Source organism: Pyxicephalus adspersus, chromosome 5, assembly GCF_032062135.1.
Source record: "Pyxicephalus adspersus chromosome 5, UCB_Pads_2.0, whole genome shotgun sequence".
Taxonomy (NCBI): domain Eukaryota; kingdom Metazoa; phylum Chordata; class Amphibia; order Anura; family Pyxicephalidae; genus Pyxicephalus; species Pyxicephalus adspersus.
The window spans coordinates 129223626-129243070 of NC_092862.1; the positions used below are offsets into that span (position 1 = coordinate 129223626).

Sequence of the window (19445 nt, forward strand, 5' to 3'; positions counted from 1 at the left end):
AAATTTCAGACAGTGAGAAAGCTTCTACTGGAAAATTGAGATGGCTGATTTATTGCCTGTTTTTATAAATCTAAAGAGGCAAATTACTTGTGCTTAAAACAAAGCGATCACAGTGTTAAAAAACATTGTAGTGCCAGAGCGTTAGGAAAAAAAGTGTGTGGTGGATGTTCTTATTGAGAATTTGGATGGGCTGTTTTTTATATGAATTAATACTTGGAATGTTTGAGGCAGCAGAGCTCTTTCTATTCATCAGGTGTGAAGGAGCTATGTGAAGAAATGGGCTGCTTCCATTTTGTTGTGGCATTGGCTAATCATGGTGGAAGTAGTAGTGTTGCTGGATATTGGCAATTCCTTCTTGGGGGAAGAACCACAAGGGACTGGCAGCTCTTACTGCTATGGTAAAACATTCCCAGCTAGTTTGGGAATGTTTTTAAATTACTGGTCATGCACAATATAACATGTACATGTCTTAAGCATGGAAAAGAAAATGATCAAATTCACTTTTGGCTTTCTATAACAATTTTACTGATATTACAACCACAAGTTTCCTGTTACTAATATCTACATGGATGTTTTAGAGCAGGGGTCAGTAAAATCCGACCTTTAGGACAGATACGACCTAGCCAGTAGTCCATTCTGGCCTAACGCCTCTCTCCATATGCATTACGGAAGAGAGGGATTTTTCTTCAGGGGCCTTCCTGGTGGGGTGCGGAGCCATCAGCGCGGGACTCAATAGAGAGTCCAGCCTAGTGTGCATTCTTGACCTCCTAAAATGGCCTGGTAGCCAAAAAAGTTTGCTGACACCTATTTTAGAGGGACCCAAAACTTAAAGCCTAGCTACATTTTAATTTAATTCCCATGAGGACCTCAATAAATGCAGGATTTGCAGTCAATGACATCTGCTAGGAGATATAAATTTACCTGCAAGCTGTTCAGACCTGCAATTATGGCATTGAAAGGCATCCAGCATTGACTTACTTGCAGCACTGTTATATTATATAACTAAGGTAATGAGTCAATGCTGGAAGAATACAAAATTACTAAATATGTGCTGCTTAATTGTTAATGGACGCTGAATGATAAGCAATATGTATATATAGAGCAACTGATTGTTTATAAAGTGCTTCTTTTTATATAAGATGACATAAAAAACATTCTAGACCCGACTATTCACCATGACCACCAAACACTGCGGTACCATGGCACATTTTTATGTGGTGTGATTTAAACCCACAGGAAACAGTACCAACCATCAAAGGGTCAACTTGTTATCCCAGGGCAAAGAGTAAACCCTACAGCAGCCCTCAACTATTTAATATGGGCTATTCCTTGAAATAACCCTATGTTTTTAGGGAACCCCTGCAATAATTACTATATCCACAGCTCACGGTAAATTATTGTGATGTTTAGTGGGAAGAATCCCTCTTACATTGCTAGAGTAGGGAAGAATATCACCATTATGGATAGAATAAAAAGATCATTGGTGTCACTTAAACTGACCTGGGACGCACAAACTGCTCATTGTTAAAAGAACCCCCTAGTAACCTCTGGAGAAACCCTGATTGAGAAACATTGCTCTGCAATGACATTAAGCTATGAACATGGCTTCTTTTAAACTTGCTCTTCTATTCTACCTTTTGACTCTCAATGAAAAATAATACAACCACATTTGTAGAAACAAAATATCAACAAGTCCTGGAACAGTATACCCTGATCACTTTGGTACAATTACATCCACTATTCTACAGAACACTTTGTAAGGTATGTATGTAGGTGTTTGTGTCATCTCTATGCAGAGGTGAGTGACCCATGCTGGATGACAGCTACAGTTGATGTACTCTTTGTAATATTAGTTATAGCAGGGTCACTTTCAGGTTTCTTTGTACTCTGTAACATCAGAACTCCCAGTCTTATTTGGATGACAATCACAGTTCCGTTGAGTATCATGCTGGGGAAGATTTTCCAGCCTTTATCTTATCTCCTTGGCAGGAAAAATCACCAGTAGCTTTCACAAGAATTTTGGCCCACATCTTTGCTTTGATGTGTTCTGTTGCTGGATCAGATTTGCCCTGAAGGCAGATGTCTTGACACATTTCCTTTCAGGAGCATTATGGAGTCCTGGGATGTGTTTATAGCTGCAAAGTGTGACTGTGCAGAAGTCTACAAGATCATATCTGTTAATAAAACCATCCTGCATCCAGCATTGTCATGAAGAAGTAATTTTTGTTTTCACTAATCACTTTAAGAATAACTGCAATACTCCTTTATCATAATGTGGACAGTTGTAGGTGAGCCATCTACTAGCATCTTATATATCTTATGAATCTTGTAGGATTCTCAACAACAGTTTGTTTCTTCTCATTGTCAGTAGATAAATTGCACAGTTGGTTGAAACTCTTTTTGTGAAAAAACTGAAAAAAACGTTGAAATGGGCTTTGCTAAAGCAGAAATGCTGTGATTTTTTGTTTTAAATCTTCATTCAATGTGGTCAGGCTTAGAGGCTGGTCACTGTTCCAAAGGCACATGGAGGAGAGGGCGAGGAGGAGGAGGAGAGGGCATCACTAAGCTTCAACATTGAAAGGGTGTGGCAGGAACACACCAAGACATGAGTACAGGCTGGCAGTGTTCTCTTTGTAAATTTGAAGAATTTTTATAAATTTGAAGAATCTTCAGTCTTCATCTGCATGCTATAGCTGTCTCTGGTGGAGATGGAAACTCTACTGGCCAGCCAATGATAGGCATTGACGAATATTCTTGATTATTGCTTTTGGAGATCAGAATTAATAGTTTAAAGTTGAAGATCTCAACATTATGGATATTTTTTTTTTAACATGATATATATATATATGAGGGGGTACTGAGAAGTTCCTGGCTTTGCCCCCTTCCAGATAAAATAGAAAAATGAGTGTGGGGGCATATGCCTAATATCTTAGTATGTAACTGTGCAAATATCAGGTCTTTGCGATTCTCAAAGTGAGAAGCTGTGATGGCAGAGGCACAAGCAAGTTTCACGTCGTTGGAGTTACGGGCCGTCATGAAGTTTTTCTTTCTCCAGAGAAAGGAAGGACACTTCTCCCACAGTGTTTGTGACATCTCAGTGTGAATATCCTTTGCTGACTTTCCCGGAGAAACAAAAACTTAATGACGACCTGTAACCTGATATTTGTACTGTTACATACTAAGATTTTAGGCTGTCAGATGCCCCCACTAACATTTTTCTATTTCATCTGGAAGGGGCCAAAGCCAGGAACTTCTCAGCACCCCCTCGTATACATATATATATTTATATGCATTGATGTCTAAACAATTGTGCCCCTCTTCTGTGTGCCAAAGATAAGTTATGACCGCACTACTCATTATTTCCACACTCTAAAACTCCAAATCTGGAACTAGTGTTTAACAGACATTCTTTTCGATGTCTTGAACATATGACCACTTACTCAGCCTTTTATTGTTGTTATTAAAAAAAAGATTGGCTGTAATGCATTAGACTTTTTTTTACAATGCTTGTTTATAATGAGCCTGCTTTATTAAAGCTCTCCAAGACTGGAGAAGGTAGACTATCATGGGAGAACCTGGGTGATTCAGCAATCCTAAAATGGATTTGGTCAAAGATTAAAAACATTTGCTAAATAATAATAAGAGGTTTTAGGAAATCCATTGCGGGTTTGCTGAATCACCTAGGTTCATGATTGGCTATCTTCTCCAGTCTTGGGGAGCTTTAATAAATCAGGCCCAATAAATGTAATTTTTTAAAAACCCAATGGATACTGTTTTGTTAATTATCTTCGGGATAATCGGGAAAGATCGGGAAAGATTTCTAGAGTGACTAATATTGTCTGGGGTCACAGAAACAATTGCAGTCAGGCACTGCCATCTGCTGCACTATTTGTTAATCCATCCTTGTAGATTGTCAGCCTCTGTTTCAGAATGTAAATAAAAAGTGCCGTCCAACTTAACAACCAATTAACTAAAATTGTTTGGAGTTTTTTCATGTCAGGAATTTCAGAGCAGAAACAAAATTCCAGGGGCATTTATTTTTATTCAGAAATGCAGCCCTAGTTGTAGTTAGCTACACTCCACCAAAGTAATTCTTCATCTGTGTGATGACTAAATTACTTTATTATACAAGGGGAATACAAGCGTGAAAGGAAGATTAGATCACCCTCCCTCCTTTTTTTTTTGCGGGTTCATTTTTGCTGTAATTGTGGTTGGTTAGTGGTAAGATGGTTTCCATCACAGCAACTTTGGCTCTTTTATGGTGCCAGAAAAGGAATTACACTCATTTGTAAGGGTGACAAGTTGTTATAAGTTCGAGTTTCATAGGTGTTGAAGAATGGAGGACTCCCATAGTATGGCAGGACTTTAAATAACTCAGTAAGATGTGTGCCCGCCAAGATGATGTACAGTGGTAGGTGGCTTATACTGAAGACTGATAATTTGTAATTTTTGGGGTTCTTCATTTTATATGATATGTGATATGAACACTTATGTTGGGTCATGGTAAAGTATTTAAATGGCATTGCACAGTGTTACAGTTCATTTATTTATGTATAGCTTGTTTACAATAGGGGCAAAGTTAATATTATTTATATCCAACTTTCTTTTTAAAATGTATCCCTACCCAAGCCATAGGCTTCTAAAAAACAACTAAACTGACCCCCATTGCCCCCCTACCCCAGTAATGTGCAGTCCACAGGATACCCAATGTGCAGAGGAGCGGGGTCTTTTCACCATGCATCTATCCCCTGCCAGAAAACCAAGGATTAGAATTTTAAATTTGTAGAACAAGAGGGTTTTTACCATAGAATGTTTCCATTATAAAATACAACCAAAAAAAAAAAACAGAGTGCCTTATATCAATCTTAGCAGGTAACCCACATCAAAACATTAAAAAAACAACAACAGTGGACAGTAATACAAAGAAAACATATTCATTTACACTTGCACTGTGCATTTGGGGTGCGTAAACCATGGAGTTCAATATGCATGAAATTTAAGCGTTTTATATGTTTTTTTAAACAAAATTCTAATGTTAAAGAGCTCATGGTGCCACATGGACAGACAATCGCTTTAGTTGATTAAAATAGATTCTACCAGCAGTATGGCCGTGTATGGGAGACGCTTTTATCCTAGAAGGGGTTGGATGGCTTTTGTTTTTAGAGAACAAGAATGTGTACTGTCTGCTCAGTGTATAAAAATATAAAAGGTTCTGTGGACTTGTTCTAAAAATTACAGTAACTTGTGTTGATCTAGAATGGACAAACACTACATAAAAAGATTAAAAGCAAATGCAATATCCAATACATTGAATCACTTATTCATATAACAAATATTTTTAAATAAAATTATGCCAGAATTTAAGGTATAGATATGCATTTATTCATATTTATTAATTCATAATATTGCTTCTCATTTTGCCAATTAAAAATATTATTTCAACAATTAAAGTAAAACATACCACAGCTTTGCACACGGTGGGCCTGGGTCTACAATCTCTAAAACGTCACCTTATTTGCCTAGAAATGATTCCTAACTCTAAGATGGAAACTTGAATAAACTTGATTTATATATACATTTATATATGTATATCTTTGTGTTATTTTTTTTACAGCATTAAAAATTACAATTTTTACAGTGCACACATCATGTCCAAAACGGAAAGAGAAATTTCTACAGCTTTAATAAAGAAATAATAGTTACTGGTGCCTATGATCTCAGAAAAATAACCAGATTTGTACTGAAATTATGCCAAAATTTAAGATGGAAACTTGCACAACTTTAGGTTAATACTTTTTTGTGTTAAAAATATTATGTTTTTGTATTTTGATGTGGAAGAATTACAATTTTTACAGTTTTCAACTAAGTGTCAAAATGAATTTTGAAAAAAAAAAGAATTTATACTAACTGGTATTTAAAGTCTTAGAAAATAGTATCATTTGTTTTTAAACGAGGCCAAAATTTACAGTGGAAATCTAAATTTACTGTTTATTTATTTCTTCTTCTTGTAATTTATGCAGTGTAAAAACACTTGTGAAATTGGGGTTTAGACAGTCAGTAATTAAAAATCCACAAACTGAATGTATTTAGTATTGTGGACCTATATGATGTATAAAAAGACATTTAAGTCATTTTTTTGGCCAGCATCTTTAAGACCAGTGTGTTGGTGCCAGTCGGTTATGTGCTGGCGTCTAAAAGATGGCAAGATATACATATTAAAAAAAAAAATGTGCGAGACTGTTTAGTACATGCAGAAAGGTGTACGGAAAATTTTCTGGAACATTTAAAAAGCAATATCAGAGTCGTTTATAACACTTAAAATAACTGGAACCAACTCCGAATACTTCAGCAAATCCAGGGACTCATTTAACAGAAGCCAGGAAATGACAACGTTACTGAACATCCAGAGTTTGCATTGCAGGCGAATTGCTTCATTGGGAATTTCTCTATGGCGGTGAATCACGGATTATGTATAATTGCTTAAATATCTTTTTACAACAACAATCTCTTATTCCTATTGGGTGTTTGGCCGTTGGCAGCCAAGTGTAGTGGCGGGTTGAAGGGCAAACACTTTGTAAAGTTACTGTAAAGAAACAAATAAAAACATCAGTAAGAGAATTTATTGACATACACTCATGGCAGGGACTGTACAGCAATTAAGGCTCTGACTTGTTCCAAATTTTCTACAGCAGTTTCTTTGTAGAAAATGTTGGATGCAGTTTATGGCCTTTTTAGGTTTTATTTTTTTGAATTTCTATTTCTTTATTTGTACAATATATGTAAACTTGGTCAGCTTAATCAAGTATTTGCCAACTGTGTTATCTACACAAATATTTAATTCCATAGAAATTAAACAGTAAATGAAGAATAAGCAGTGTTACCATACAGTAGGGAAAGCTAATAGAATTCTGGGTGCTATCACTAGGTGGGTCACCGGTAGGAACAAAAGGTCCAAATTGCAGTATATATATTGCATAGGAAATAACTGGGTATTAAAGTTTTAATATAAAGGCAACAGGGACTGTTGATCCAGGGATCCGATTGCTTTACAAGATCAGATTTTTTTCCCCTGTCATGCGTTATTAGGTTTTTTTCTCCTTCAACTATGTATATATGGCTTTATCTGTTTCCAGTAGGAAGTGGAAGTCAACAACATAGAGACATGACTTAACCTAGCTGGAGGGAAGTTTAGGTAAGGTGGGAAAGTATTGTGTATGCGTGGAACAGACATTAAGCAAAGTAGTGAGTCAATCAGTAGTGAATTATAACAAGTTTGGGATAAACATAGGTCCACCCATAAACAAAAATGCTAAAATGTTAATAAAGAAATGCTAAAAAAAAAAAAACAAAACAAAAAAAAACCTCAATGGACCGCTTGTTTTCATTGCTATTACTTTTCTTTTTGTCTTTGGGACGGACCCATGAACAACATCAGGCGACCGCTGTACACATGTCGGATTCTCGTCTGAGTCAAGTTTGTATTAGGTAAGAATCATCTGACGTGTGTACGTAACTTCACAAGAAACACCAGAGACACCACCCTGCCAGATAGCTGTGTAAACATCAGGACTAAATGGACACAAATACAAATTATTTGGCCCCACCATGCATTTTTGTGCATTTTTGATAAGAAATGCAGCTAAGCTCCAATAATGTATGAAAACACATAGCAAGGTAGAAAAAATAGACCTAAAAACATAGTCATTATCATGCGGCTTTAACACACAGCAGTGCACACAAGCTGATTTTATGTGTATTTGCCTTGCGGTTATCCTGAGACCATCCATGTAGGAACGATGTATGTTCCCACTACATTTTTTTCATTTACAACATGCTCGTTAGCAGCTTGTGTAATATCAGTGGGTTTGTTCACAGATGAGTGCAAAGCCTAATGAGAGGCAGATTTTGTCGAGTTCTATCTACACAAACACAGCCCAACATAAGCAAGTCATACTGGAGAAGCTTTTCTTTTTTTAATCCACGCCAACACCCGCTGACCTTGGAATGGCTTTCACCAGCGTCTGCTTCTAATGAAAGAGAAAATTCTCTCCTATAACGAGTATTGCTGACAAACTTGTTTAGCTCCTTGAGTGATACAGCAAGTGTGCTTGAGACACATTTTCCTCATTTTCTGTTCCTACAGCTTTTTTTTTTGTTCAGATTTGTTTCTTCGTGACGACAATAGGAATACTAAAATAAGGAACAATAGCACCCAAAAACAGATGGACTGGAATGTGTGTATCCCCAGATCCTGCTTTATGACAGCAACTCCTAACAAACTACATGCAAACCGTTTGCTTCTTGATGGATTTGTTGAAAATTTCTTTTTAATGGTTTTTAAAAACCCTATTAGGCTAAGAAGTGGCAAAATAAAATTTGCCTGGAGCACACCTACAATCATAGGCAGCTTATTCGAGTGGCAGATGAATGAACAAGTGCTGTACACACAGTTCCTGTTCTGTTCTAAGAAGATAGACGAGCAATTGGCACCCCACTGTTCTCTCCTCTCTTGACTCATATAGTGGTCATTTCCCATCTGATGTTTATAGATCTGTCCTGAAGAATCCATGAACAACGTTAGGCTAGTATTGTGGAACCCCCACACCTCTCCTTGTCCCTATAACATTGGGGAGTGTGGTTCTGAGTTTGTAATCAAATTAAAGTGAAACGTTGGGAATGATTTAATAAATCAATTTAAGCTGTTCACTTATCGAGTTGAATTATTATTCAGCAAAAATAATTTACTTAGCTTAGTGCATGTGGTGATAGCCTACTTTGCAATGAATACTCAAATCACCTGCAAACCTAAAAAAAAAACTTTTTTATTGCAAATGATTGGATGGTAGAAGTCAGCAGAGCTTCATCTCATTTACTAAGCTAAGTGAAATTTCCTCTGCAAGTGAATAATTGATTTTGCTATGTATTCTTTTCAGCAAATCAACCTCATTGTGTTCAGATATAATAATCTGTAAATACCATTTAGAACTTGTGGTTTAGCCTGGAGCTAGACCTCAGATACTGAGAAGGTGAATAAAGTGTTTTATTGCTAGTACAGTTCTCTCTCGGAAAAATCAGTTTGACAGTAACCTGTACTTAGATCACAGTAGGTACATTTATAACGTCGTTGGGAATAAAAGTGATTACAGTTTTTTTCAAAAAAGGAGATGAGAGGGAATCTCCCAATTGGAACAAGTGCTCCAGGCACTGTTGTCTCAGCTAAGCACATTTACCTTCCTTTCAATTTCTGTGTCTCCAGATAAACAGTGAATACCGTTTAAATTTTTTTGTGGCTTTTGCTAAAAATGGAATTTTGTACGATTGTTGTTGTTTTTTTAAGTCATGATCTTTCTATAGTTTCTGTGTTAATCATGGGTTTGATTTCTATGCATATTTTTTGGATTTTTCAGCATTTTTTGCGTCCTTTTTTACTTTTATTATAGCACTGTGTCCCAGAAACATGTCATCTGTCGTATGCCATTCCATCATGATTTAATTGAACTCCCCTTTGAACTCCACAAGCATTGACGTAAACCATTCACAATTTCTTGGTCCAAGTGGTGATATTTCCCTTTTTTTTCCTGTCTCAAAAAGGAAGTTTGATTTCTCATAGTGAAGGAAAATTGCCTTATTGACCGTCACCAGAACACCCTGATTTACTCCTATTTGTAAACATTTGGGTTTTCTATCACATTGGTCAACAGGACAAATTTAAACATCCATTATCAAAGAACCTGTGTCAATAATTGCTAATCTCATATTGTATGTTAATATATTTTAAAATCATTCCCCCATTATATATCTTACCCTGTTACAATTCCAGCATAGAGACTTCCCCACCACAAAAGCCATCTACGCCGGTTTTACATTCTGCTATCTGCAGCTGTTATATTTAAGCTTTATGTTTTCTTTTTTATTATTATTAACATAACAATGGTGATCCTCATTCCAGAAATAATGTTTTGGAGATAGCTGTCTAACTCTATTAATTCATATGTAACACCATTGCGATGATTATTGCAATGCCAGTTTTGTGGTTACCGGTCACATTACATTATGAATGGTCATTAGGCTACGTGCCTGAACCACGTTTGAAATGCTTCATATTGTGCCCATAACACCCTCTTGCTGCACATGCTTTTTATTATGCTATACTGTACAGGAGTGTTCTGTGCCAAAGACTAGCCTCCTGCAAGTTATTTCGGCTGGTAGAATTGTGTAACTACCTGACACCGCTGTCATACTCAATTAGCTGAGAAAAAAACTTTTGATAGTGGTTACTAAGTACAATACCTTTCATATTTATTTAGCAGCTGTTTTGAAATTTGGATACAAAACGGTGGCCAAGTCGGAGAATATTCATTTGAATATTACTCACTCATCATAAAATTGGCCTCATCATTGTGTGGTAAATCAGAATTGCCTTTGTTTTCCAATTAGAATCAAATGTTCATGCCACAGCTGTCTAGTTCCAGAATGGGTTGAATGTGTTCATTTGCCAAAAAGGCTGCTGATATTTAACAACTGTTAATAGGTGCTTGGAACACACCAATTTTATGAACATTTATACTTGGGGTGTTAATGTAAATGTAAACATCTTACTGGATGGCATTGTTAGTAAAAATACTATGTATTACTAAATGCAGCTATTTATCAAATGATAAAAGGGAAACAGGAGGTGATGTTCTGTGCAGTGAAGTGAGAATCTGCATTGATACGTTCTATTCTTATGAGCTGTGCAGCCAGCTGAGCTCAACCACCAAGAAGTTATAAAGAATCCCAGGTTCTCTTACGCCTGCACAAGTGCCGGGAACCCTACCGAAAAACACACAAAACCCACTGCATAGTGGAAGAAGTTATATAGAGTCCCAGGTTCTCTTATGCATGCACAAGTGCTGGGAACCCTACCAAAAAACACACAAAACCTACTGTTCATGCAATATATTTAACTTAAAAAAAATGTTCACTCTACTGTAATGTAAACTATACCCAAAGACATTGTGGACCTCTGCTACTGAGCTTCAACGCTTTGAGCCAATGGACCAGAAGTTCAGGAAAGTTAAAGTAAAGCCTAAACCATTTATCTTGCATACTTGTTCTATGTCAATTACTGGAAGTATTACATTCAGGTGGTCAGCATGACAATGTCTGTGATAGGAATGCACTTCTTACAGCAACCAGACCTTGTAAAAAGGGAAGGGTGCTTAAGTGATAACCATGGATGGCACCATTTAGAACTCATGAAAACAGAAGTCACAAGCACTCCAAAGTACAGGATTCTTGCTTTATTGTAAAAGCACTGTTGCAACATATTTAAAATGCCCACATTGTGGGGCTGCAATGTGAGAACCTTAAAATTGATAATGTTGCCTTGAAGAAGGGATCCTGCACGGCCCCGAAACGTTTGCTTTTTAAACATGTTGTGACAGTGCTTTAAAAATAAAGCAAGAATCCTGTACTGTGGAGTTCTACATGGTGCCATCTGTGGTTTTCACTTTAAGGACCCTTCTTCTTTTACAAGGTCTGCTTGTTGTAAGAAGTGCATTCCTATCACAGACATTGACTGGTATGCAGTAATCATCAGTAATGATAGCCTTCATGTTTCTCTTTAAATTACAAATTTGATCCATGTAAACTGTGAATGTTATCAAGGTTCCACTAAGGTAACTTTGTGCCAGGGCCCTTGTTGAGACCACACATCTATATGCATCCAGTATTGGATGAATGTTTAAGGGTCCTTCTGGCAATAAATGCTCAGTGGTCAGATCACAAACAGATGTCTGGCGACTGTCTAATGGCCCCCTAACACATTTTAGGATTAGACATTATTTTTTCATTCCTTCCCTCTCGTGACAACTTGCAATTTGATGAGTGTAGTAACTATTGAGACAAAAGGTGTTATTGCTTAGGGTGCAAGTAAAATGTCCCCATGTGTATGGAAAAGACTTAATCTAGCATTCATAGATCAGTAGAAAACATCTCTGAAAAAACTCCTACCAAAAAAATGTTGAAACTTTTTTGAGCTTGGCACGTGGCACACATCAACATGAATTTACTGTAAAAGTTTATGGGACTTTCTGCACAAAGTGTGGGGGATTTCGCAAGTATACTCAAGCAGCTTTTTTTGTCCAGAGCTCATAAAGAACTTTCTGACCTTTGGAAAGGCTTGCCGCCATTCCGACTGCGATAATGTTCAGCTTATTGCCTTATTTTATTCCCCCATTACATTCTGTTTTATTAAAAGCAGCCTTATGTGTGGTTTTCATTAATCAGTTACTATTTCAGATTGTTTTATAAGAGACATGCTGTGAAAATATGACCATTTCTAACTCATACAATGAATTCTCCATGCTGCATTGAAAAAGACAGAGGACTTTCATTGGCGCAGCGTATATTTTGGAATACGTATACTGGCCAGGTTATTCTAAACAGAGAACATATGTATGTGGACTACTTCAATATTGTATGTATAGAATCATCTACATTGTTATTTACTGTAGCAAGTGCCGGGTAAGTTAAGGGCAGTGGCTGCTCTATGTATTTAGTCGCACATTTAATATTAGGTTGTAAGAAAAGGGTGGCCAGTTTCTCCCCAACCTCGCCTTGCCAATAGGCTTCTCTGGGAGATCTGCTGTAAGGACAAGCTTCTTTCTTTTGTAAATATTATTTTTATGGGTATAAGAATAGACATGTCCAGGTATATGGGTGACAATACTCGAGAGAACAAGTCTATGGACATAATTTTCCTTCCTTTAAGCTAAGTTTTTACTTTTTTGAACTGTGTTAGTGGGTAAGTCCCAGAAGAGTACTGGGTCGAGAGTGAGGTTACATGCAATGCCAGGGGGGATTATTATTGGATCAACATAAAGCTTCACCTCTTGCCACTGGACTTCACTTCTTTCCTTCATCGTATTGTAAATGATAAAGAAATGTTACACATCAGAAGTGATTTGAACCATCATTCCTGCGCTACTAATACAGAGCTAAAACTCCTCATTCAGCAGGGAACATAAGCTTTGCAGATTGGCTGCAGAGAACACGTGCCCTTCTAACCAGCATTCTAGTAGGGGACAGGCTTTCTTCTTATGCTGTATACATATTCTATGTGTCTGTAATTTATTTGGCCAATTATAACTGAGAAATTAACTGGTCTTTAACTGGTATACGGCTGGCAAAATAACTCACACAGTAACTCTTTTTTTTCAGATACTGTGGAATCAGGACCAAGTAAATGCCAAAGGTGAGTGTCGTAGATTGAAGTAAAACTCATGTATAGTGTTTTTTGTTTTTAATGTGATGTACAGAGAACAACTTTACTTATGTGTAATGCATTAAACATTTTTTGTGTATTCCTAAAGATGAGTGCACAGTGCATTCCTAAAGAAAAACTGTTGGATGCAAATAAAATTTGCCCCATATATCTGTTTTAGAAATGTGCAGCTTCAAAGTACTGGCACTGCTAGGTTGATTCTTCTTGGAGTTCTTTGGAAGGAACATGTAGTTCAGGGTTTTGAAATCGTAGATCTGTGGAGTGGGGACTATATTGTTGAGACTATAGTTCTTTGTTCCCAAGTCTACACATCTGCTCCGGCCGTTATAAGAAGCTTCCATTGTCCCTGTTCAAATTTTTATATAATGATGAATGAAACAGGAGTCACTGGATGTGGAGCTGGGTGAGAATACCCAAAGCTTCCAGGTGCAAAGGAAGGAGATATTGTTTCTGTAGTATCCAAGACATGAAGAATGAAGAAAGGGTATAACCAAACCCACAAAGCTACCTAAAACATCACGAAGTGTGGACTGAACGTTTAAAGTATAACATCTAAAAGATATAAACAGTATAAATGGACCCTATGTAAAAAAAGATAAAATAAAAATGTAGCAATTGTACTACTTGTAGCGAAACAAAAAAAAAAATAGAGCTATCCATCCCCACCCCTGCGGTACTTCCTTTCCAATACCAGATATCTTTAGTCATGGTTGGACAACAACTAGTGACATTGACTCTGTTGAGTCAAGGCTTTGATGCTCATACCATTACATTATTATTAATATTATTATTATTATTATTATTATTATTAATAATAATTACCAGGATTTATGTAGCGCCAACGTATTACACAGCGCTGTACATTAAATAGGGGTTGCAAATGACAGACAGATACAGACAGTGACACAGGAGGAGAGGACCCTGCATTGCATAGTAAAAAAAGAGAAAAGATCGATAAATTTATTGAACTAGTCAAAAAAAGGTATAAAAACATTTTTTAAAAAAGGTATAAATGTATACTGTATGTATGTTTTTAATGGGAGGAAGGGGTGGTTTAAACAAAACTACATATCTGCTTCTGTGGCTTTTACTTTACCATAATTTCCCTGACATAATTGTGTTTTTTTCACTTAATCTAGTGCAGTTAATAAAAGAGGAGCCAGCAAAGATGAGACCTACTGGAGAGAAATCAATGCAGCGATGGCTCTCACAAATCTCGCACAAGGAAAGGACAAGCTTCAGGGGACAACCAGCTGCATCATTCAGAAATCCTCACACATATCAGAAGTGAAAACTGTCAAAGTGCCACTAATTCAGCAATATCAATGACTCCAACTTGTCTGAACACCAAGAACTGAATATTCTGGGCTGGTCACTGCTACAAGCATGTTTTGCCTTAGAACTTTAATGGACTGTTCTGACCAGCCATACGAGACTTGGACAGCAAGTTCCAATGGACATGTACATTTTATTGTCTTACTTTAAAAAAAATCAGAATACTAACTTATTTTATGCCACGGGAGCATAAATATTCTGCTTTCAAGTAAAAATGTTTGCCTTGCTATTACCATATGTGCCTTGCAGAAATAAGCTAGAACGTGGGCATAATGTAACATATTTATGCCTTAAATTATGAATGCCATAATGCTTTGTCTTCTTGTATTTAATCTTGGACTTCTTGCCGTCAGGTTAAAGTAAAAACAACCTGAATGCAAAATGAAATTAACTTCATTTGTTGCCAAAAAAAGGGAAAATGCACAGCAATGTACTGACTATGTTTTTGTAGAGTGTTTGGTATATAAAAGGACCAGCGGTAAAAAATACAAAGCACTTGAACATGGATTGGTGCTGATAAATTCTTTTATTCCAGAAGCCTTTCATAATGAATCGGGAAAATATAATAAACCAAAAGAACTTTATTACATTTTGAATGATTATGTTGTTGGTCTTAAATGAGCTTAATACCTAATGACAAAACCACAACCACATTGGCAGGCATGGGGGCTTTGTACAAAGCTTCGTACATGATCCCTTCCATACCATCTACTCCTCCAAAAATAAGTGGGATCCAAGAAGGTTGTCAAGATGAGCTTAGTAATGCCATGTATTGGACTACACAAATCACTTTATTATCATCTACAATGAAAGCAACCATTCATATTTATTTATAGGAGGACCCTGAACATTAAAGCTAGATGGGTTAAGGTCCTTCAAGCTACCCAGACAGACATTGTAGGTCTCTCCCCATGGATTTCACACCCTCTGAGAATCTGATGTATTACCAAATGAATAAATTGCCTAAACTTATTTGTTTCTGTAGCAATTTGACTTATGTTAATGTTTCAGTTATAAATAGATGAATCTTATACATTCCAGTACATTAAAGCGGAACTAAACTTCAAAATAAAAAAAAAATCACTCCTTTAATTCTAAAGAACCCTCGATTGTGCTAGAGTCTTCGATTGGGTCCTGCATCGTCCTGGAAATCTTCCTTAATCCGGCGCAGAGGAAGCGTCCCACACCACCATCTTCAGCTTTTTTCACTGCGCAGGTGCAGGATCAGGAGACATAACTTGCTGTAAAGGGGAAAAAATAGTTCCGATCTTAGTGACCATGTGCGAGATCGGCATCTCTTTCCCCTTAGTGTAGGAAAATGCCCTTTCTGTGCATGCCTGATCTCAGGGCCTTGGCGATCTAGACAAAATTGGGAGGGGATCCTAAAAAAAAGGGCGTTACAGTTAAAAAATAAAATAATATTTATACTTTATGTAAAAGGGTTGTCTACCCTTTTATGTATTTTATGTAAAGTAAAAAATTTACTTTAGGTCCGCTTAAAGTGATTCCATGCTAATCATAAAGCCAACCTTCAATTTGTCCATTCCAGACTTAATTCTGTCACTCTGTCCCTACACAAAGCAAAAGTTTATCCCATATAAAAACCCTATAGACATAGTTAATCCAGAGAAAGACAAAAACCTTGGTTCAATTTGGTCCAATAGGAGAACAAAATTCCTTCCTGATACTTGATTTACTCACCTGCCGACCATTCAGCCACCAAGAGTGACAAAAACACCTGGTTCTTCCAAATATGAAGAAGAATATGTCCCACTACTTGGCCAGAATACAGGTTCACTTTAAGTATGATTTCAGCATATAACACACTGTATACTGAGAAAAGGATAGATATGCCTTCTGGTCAAACAACTCTTACATCTCATTACTTACTAATTCCCTTGAACCATGAGGGTGGACATGGCAGACATTTCCTATCAATTTTAGCTGTCTGTCTGTTATGCTGCCCTTACAGTTTCAATAAGTTTTAAGTCACTGTCCCCAAAACAAATATGCAAATCAGGAGTTCTGACTTCACTTTGACTTTCTAACATGCATGCTTATTCCAGGCCAGTGGTTCCAGAAATACAGAGGTTCAAAAAAGCTGGAAAAGCAATTTCAGAAGAAGATCAATATGTTTTGTCTCTCTCTTGTGGCCTGTGTTCTTGGAAATTTTCTTATATATTGTTTCAAGAAGATCAACTTGTTTATCTTGGGTTCTTATCTAATATTTCTTTAAATATAACTGATCACATTTTATTGAAACAACTTTCATTTCTTTAATTAATAATATTTGCATTCTTTGCTCCTCCCTACCCTTCACAATAACATTCTTAATGCATTTTAAATACAACCTTTTCATTTTTATTTAATACCATTTTTTATATCTGTGTTTTTCCATTCTGCAATTCGTGGCTGGTAGGATAGGCCAGCTATTGCCAAGGCTTCCTGAGAACGTATGCAAATATTGAAACTGACTGACGAATTCCAGTCTGGAGGAGTTGGTCACCACATCATACGTGATGCTGAGCCTCTGTGGCCGATTTTGTATTATATACCTGAAATCCAGTTAATAAAAGGAACGGACCAGTCACAGTCAAACTGCCGAGGAAAAAGGTGGATGATGTTGGACATCCTCCAGCCAGAAAATGAGATGTGTTTTATATTTGCTGCACCTTTTATTGTGTGAAATGTTCACGTTATGCAGAGAAATCTCCAGAGTAAATAGTTTCAGTAGAGAAGATGGCCCTGTACATCTGCACAGCATAAAGAAGAAGCTAACAGGCAAGTAAAGTATGTTTTATTGCAGAAGGGATATCACCTGTCCTTTCTGCAATAAAGATCTCCCTGCTCACAAATTTTGCAAGGAACTGTAGTTCCACTTCAAACTCATTGGGCCTGATTTATTAAAGCTCTCCAAAGCTGGAGATGATACACTTTCATCAGTGAAGTTGGGTGATCCAGCAAATCTGGAATGGATTTATTAAAAGTCATTTGCTATTTGTTAGCAAATGCTTTGAATCCTGGACTAAATCCATTTCTGGTTTGCTGGATCACCTAGGTTCACTGATAAAAGTGTATGTTCTCCAGCCTTGGAGAGCTTTAATAAATCAGGCCAATAAACTCAACCAATTTCAACTTGAACTAACTTTCATGAAGCCATGCTATAACAACTATATCTTCATAGTACATGGTGGTCAGTAGGAAGAATGGGAATAAAGCCACCCTTACAGCTAGCCAAAAAGATCATTGGTGTTACTTTAACCTGAGAGGCACAAATTGCTCATTGGTCAACCCCAGAAACCCCTAGCAACCTCTGGAGGAACCCTGATTGAGAACCCTTGCATATAGGTAAATAGTACATTTTGGAAATGCACACTTTCTCTATATAAGAGCAAATAGTTCTGAAAGTACAGCTGTCACTGTAATGGCTACAGGTTGGAAAGTAGTGATAAAGCTGATCACCATAGAAGCTTGACACTCCATCACCTTTTCAATAATTATAAAATAGCACTCAGACATCTTTGCTTTGAACAGCCTGTTAAAATTAATATCAAGAAAAATTCACATTGACTACAAAGTCGTTATACAACATTCTGGATGAAAGGAGATCTTCAATGAAAATAAATAGTGGAGGTGTTTATTTGCCTTTTGTGCACATAATCAAATGTTCTTAGACAAAATACACATCTTATCCAATATGTAAGACATTGTTTACTGAACTAGATCAGGACATGATCCTTTTCTACATGACCCAAAATGTGTTCTAAGCAAAATCATCGGCTGCCAGATCTGCAGCTGTTACAGTCACTGATATTTGAATCTTTCAGATTTTATTGAGAAGATTTTTAGGGGGTTTCCACTTCTTCCTTTTAATTATGAAACAGTTATTATTGATCCTATATTCCTTTATGTGAACATTTTCAGGAAAGGATTACCCAAAGTGTAATATGATAAATAAATAAGAAATATTCCTGTGTACTTATTTCTGGAGAATTTTTGTGTTAATTTGTTTTACACTTCAGTATTTCACGACATGAAGCTTTATAGAAATGCTTGTCCCTACATTTGAGATTTGTTTCCTGTTTTCTCAATGTTTTTTTAGATCAGTAAAATGACCAGAATTAGAATATATTTAAATCAGTCTTTGCGATCAGCTACAAGTATTCAATGTACCATTCACTGGCTCAGCATGCCAGTATTATGATCAGTATCAAGAATGCCTTGCTTAATCAACTTGCTGTAAAACCAATCATGACTACAAGCATTTTAATTGTTTTTGATTAATTCAAAGTTTTAGTGTAATTGTTTTAAAATATTGCATATGGTATGGTTAGGTTAACAGAGGTAGGTAGGTTGCAGTCCTAGTTGACAAGCTCTGCATTGTGTAAAAAGAGAGATTAGGATGATGGCAGGTATTAGGTTTAAATTACAAAAGGTAACACAAGGAGAAAGATCTTTGAGACACCACTGCTGGGTCCTTCGTAAACATTGAAACATGTTACAGGTAGGCTTTGCATTAGCATACCTGCCAGTTGATCCATGTCATTACATTAGAACCTCTCTCTGCAGTCGTACCAGGTAGGTTTAGCAAGGTGCTGTTGTAAAGACTACCGAAGGAGGGGCCCATGACACCGGGCACTGTGTGTACATACTCAGGCTTTTGAGTTAAAATACACTGGCCATACCATTGCACGCACATATCCTATGTTACCAGGACATCAGCCAAAGGCTTCACATTTCTTCTAACACATTTGTATTTGCCCCTTGCCCCTTTTCCTGATTCACACAACAGTTCTGCTTAGGAACGTCAATCACATAAGAGGAGAACTACTAGTTGGTATTT

At 36.8% G+C, this 19445-nt stretch overlaps 1 protein-coding gene across 3 annotated transcripts in view; it reads left to right on the plus strand.

Annotated features, from left to right (window-relative positions):
* Positions 1 to 15531, plus strand: part of MKX (mohawk homeobox) — a gene marked incomplete at its 5' end in the record, with an annotated part of 69199 nt that extends 53668 nt beyond the window's left edge. For 2 of the 3 annotated variants that reach the window (XM_072412678.1, XM_072412679.1), the window contains 2 exon segments: positions 13204 to 13237; positions 14407 to 15531. In XM_072412678.1, the coding sequence (XP_072268779.1) occupies positions 13204 to 13237; positions 14407 to 14596 (224 nt within the window). In that variant the 3' untranslated portion in view covers positions 14597 to 15531. 3 annotated transcript variants of the gene reach the window in all.
* Positions 15532 to 19445: the final 3914 nt, after the last annotated feature.